At 52.8% G+C, this 3,185-nt stretch overlaps 1 protein-coding gene across 1 annotated transcript; it reads right to left on the bottom strand.

The window, feature by feature from the left end:
* Positions 1–1,329: 1,329 nt before the first annotated feature.
* Positions 1,330–2,967, bottom strand: LOC112902435 (agmatine coumaroyltransferase-2-like). Its single transcript, XM_025971516.1, has one exon. It carries the CDS (start codon positions 2,892–2,894, stop codon positions 1,509–1,511), a length of 1,386 nt encoding a protein of 461 aa, XP_025827301.1. The 5' UTR covers positions 2,895–2,967; the 3' UTR covers positions 1,330–1,508.
* Between the last annotated feature and the right edge of the window lie 218 nt (positions 2,968–3,185).

Genomic DNA, 3,185 nt, shown 5'->3' with positions numbered 1-3,185 from the left:
CGTATAGGCTATAGCCCATTAGGCCATGCCTGATGCTGATAGTGACAGCGTATATGGGATGAGACTTCAAAAATAAAGTTCCTTTTTTTTACTTAAAGTGGGCTGCTGCAGCGACTTAAAGTTTGTTAAGTAGTGGAATAGTTGGTATGTTTGTTACTTAAAGTTTCTTTTTTTACTTAAAGTTTCTTTTGTTGGTATGTTTGTTAAGTAGTGGAATATAGTTGGTATGTTTGTTACTTAAAACCTTGCATGCACTCGTGCTGTTGCTTTGCCCACTCCTCTTGCGTTTGCATCGCCTCTTGTTGCCGCCTCATCTGCTCCTGCAGTCGACTTTCCTTTTCGTAGCCCTAAGAACTCTGAGAGGACCGAGAAGACCTTGCCTCACTCAAAGCACCATTTGTATCAATAACGCCGTTCAACATGCTAAATCTGTTATGCTTCTTTCCTTCCCCGCTTGAGTATAAGGCACCGACATCCACATCACTCCTCCTCCAATCGTACTCCTCCCCGTGACGTGCCACCATTTCATCACCATATCTCATCTATCATTAAAGCAAGCAATATTAAGACAATATTCGAATCATCGCTTAATCGAAATCAAATTGTTACTAACCAGAGTCTGTGTGGTATTATCACTGCAAAGCAACTCAGGATGTGTAGGATCCACGCCGTGGTGGCCTTGAATGTATGTCTCAATGTAGCTTGGGGCCACCCCACTTTCTGCCTTCTGCCAAAGAAGAAATTGTGATATTGCAAGCAAGCACATAATAATTAAATTAAAATAATAAACATGTACCATTCGACGAGCCAAACGAAAATGTCCATCCACCCCATATCTTTGTGTAACCCGTGGACCCGCTTGACGATTAGCTCTTTTCATCCAAGATTTTTCCACAAAGCTAGGTGAAGCCCAATAAGCACAAAGTGCTCGCCAAGCATCTGGACACTTTCTCAACCAAGGCAAACCGCTAATATCAGCTTGAAGGTACTCATCCTCTCGGAGATATATCTTAGAAACGCCTAGTTTCTTGCTTATGTTCTGCAGCTTTATTTTCTTGTAGTATGTGCAAACGCACTGTATACGAGCATTGGACATCATGTCCCTAACCACCTTCGTCACTGCTTCTCAAACACAGAATGAGCCCTAGCTTGTACAAAGCAGGAGTTTTTTAGGATGTGAGAGGAATTTTATTACCATAAAATTCAACTGGTACAATTATCTAGTTCTCAATCTTGGTAATTGTATTATAAAATTATACGATAAGACTGGCCTGAGGACCATTTGAGTTGCTAATGCAAGTGCAAGCGTGCAACTAGCAAGCAATCAAGTTCTAAAAGATGACTGCAATATGGATTGCAATAGGATGGTCTTATTGCTTTACAAATCACCTTGTGCTTTAAAAATTGGACCTTGATAGTAATATAGACCAAAGCGTGGGCATCGCAACAAACAAAAACAGACTTTTTATTGCATGAGAAAAATCAACTTTTTACTACGGAAACAGCTATTAAAGTCGGGCCTTTGCTGTCTCCAGTGAATAGCAGCAGGTCTTGAAGGTTTCCAAGGTGTGGCTGAAGAGAGACACGTAGGCGTCGATGCTCCCGTCGTGGCAGAGCGACGGCACGACGATCACGAGGCCCTCCACCTCCAAGTAACCGGGCATGAAGAAGAACAGCTCGCCGCCGCCGAAGTCGACCTCGCGGAACGGGGACTGCAGCACGCTGTAGACGAAAACGTGCGGGCTCAGCACCGTCACCGCCGGATCGGTCGTCGGCACCAGCGCCTCCCGCTCCACCACGCCGGAGCTCGCGAAGTCCACGAACGACCGGAAGTAGCCGTCGTCGACCCGTGCGACCTCCCGGCGCACGAGCTCCGCGACGCGCTGCAGCGGCATGGCCGCCAGCTCGCCCGCGGTGGCGGCCGGCCGAGCCCAGAGCACGACGTTTCCGGTGTACCCCTCGGGCACCCGCGGGCGGCGCATCCGCGCGCGCCCGTTCACGCCGACGCGCAGCTCGGTGGTCTCGCCCCTGCCGACATCGCGCGCCGCCGTGATGCACTGCCACAGGTGCGCCACCACGCACTGCAGCCTGCTGTACGGCCGTGACCGGGAGGTGCCGGCGGCCGGCGGCGGCGACGCCCGTGACTTGAGCTCCGAGATCATCTCGCGGCTGAAGTGAACCCTGTGCACCACCACCCGACGGTCGCCGTCGCCGGAGCTAGCGGTGCCTGCCGCCTCCTTCTCATCATGACCAGGCTTGAACTCGGCGCCCCGGTGCTCGAACTCGACCCGGGGCGGGTCCCGAGGCAGGAAGAAGGACACACGGTCGTGCACCGGGACGGGGTCGACGGCGGCGCCACGGGTGGCCTGGCCCCAGGCGATCACGAAGTTGCGCCCCGCCGGGCCGTCGCTGACGAGGTGCTGCACGGTGACGCCGACGGCGAAGGAGCCGCATGCGAACCGCGTGAACTGGAGCAGCATCAGCTCCTCGGCGCCGTCGCCACTCGGGTGCAGGCTTAGTGCCTCTGGCGTCGGCTCCCATGGCAAGACCGCGTCGAGGGCGACTCCCGCCGCCGCCTCGACGAACCGCACGCCGGCGTCGTTGAGGAGTATCCCCCGGTTGCCGCAGGCGTCCACGCCGAGCCGGCCGGCCCACTCGCGGTACTCGGCCAGCGCCTTGGCTAGCCCCGCCTCGACGACGGAGTTGGACGGGGCCGGCGGCCGGAAGAAGTATATGCGGGAGATGTAGGCGTCGACGGCGACCTTGTCCAGCACGGTGAGTGGGACGAAGTCGGCGGTGGCGAACGAAAAGGCGCCGCTGCTGCGGTGGTCGCCGTTGCAGCCGCGGCCATAGGCGGGCTTCACGGCCTTGGACGACTGCACGGTGATTCTCATTTGGGGAGGGAATGTTTGTTGCGAGTATGGGAGTAGGGAAGGAGGAGCAACTACTAATCCGATGTGCGCTTTGTCATTGTGGTACGTTGTTGATATCATAGCTAGGAATCACCTACTTAAGTAGAAGCACGCAACGCACGGCTTATATATCTCTATCACTACTTTCTATTATTTTAATACAATAATATTAAACCACCGAGAGTCTAGAAATTAATACGTTAAAATAGAAGAATCTAACTCTTAAATTTTATAAAGATCTAACGGTCTAGACTAACAAAAAAAATTCATATA

This window comes from Panicum hallii, chromosome 8, assembly GCF_002211085.1.
Source record: "Panicum hallii strain FIL2 chromosome 8, PHallii_v3.1, whole genome shotgun sequence".
Classification (NCBI taxonomy): Eukaryota; Viridiplantae; Streptophyta; class Magnoliopsida; order Poales; family Poaceae; genus Panicum; species Panicum hallii.
Note: the sequence above shows the minus strand (reverse complement) of the source record. Positions and strands in the feature narration are given on the sequence as shown.

What these genes read in the sequence shown, in the direction of transcription:
- LOC112902435 (XM_025971516.1), bottom strand. Translation starts at nt 2,894, where the DNA reads ATGAGAATCACCGTGCAGTCGTCCAAGGCCGTGAAGCCCGCCTATGGC.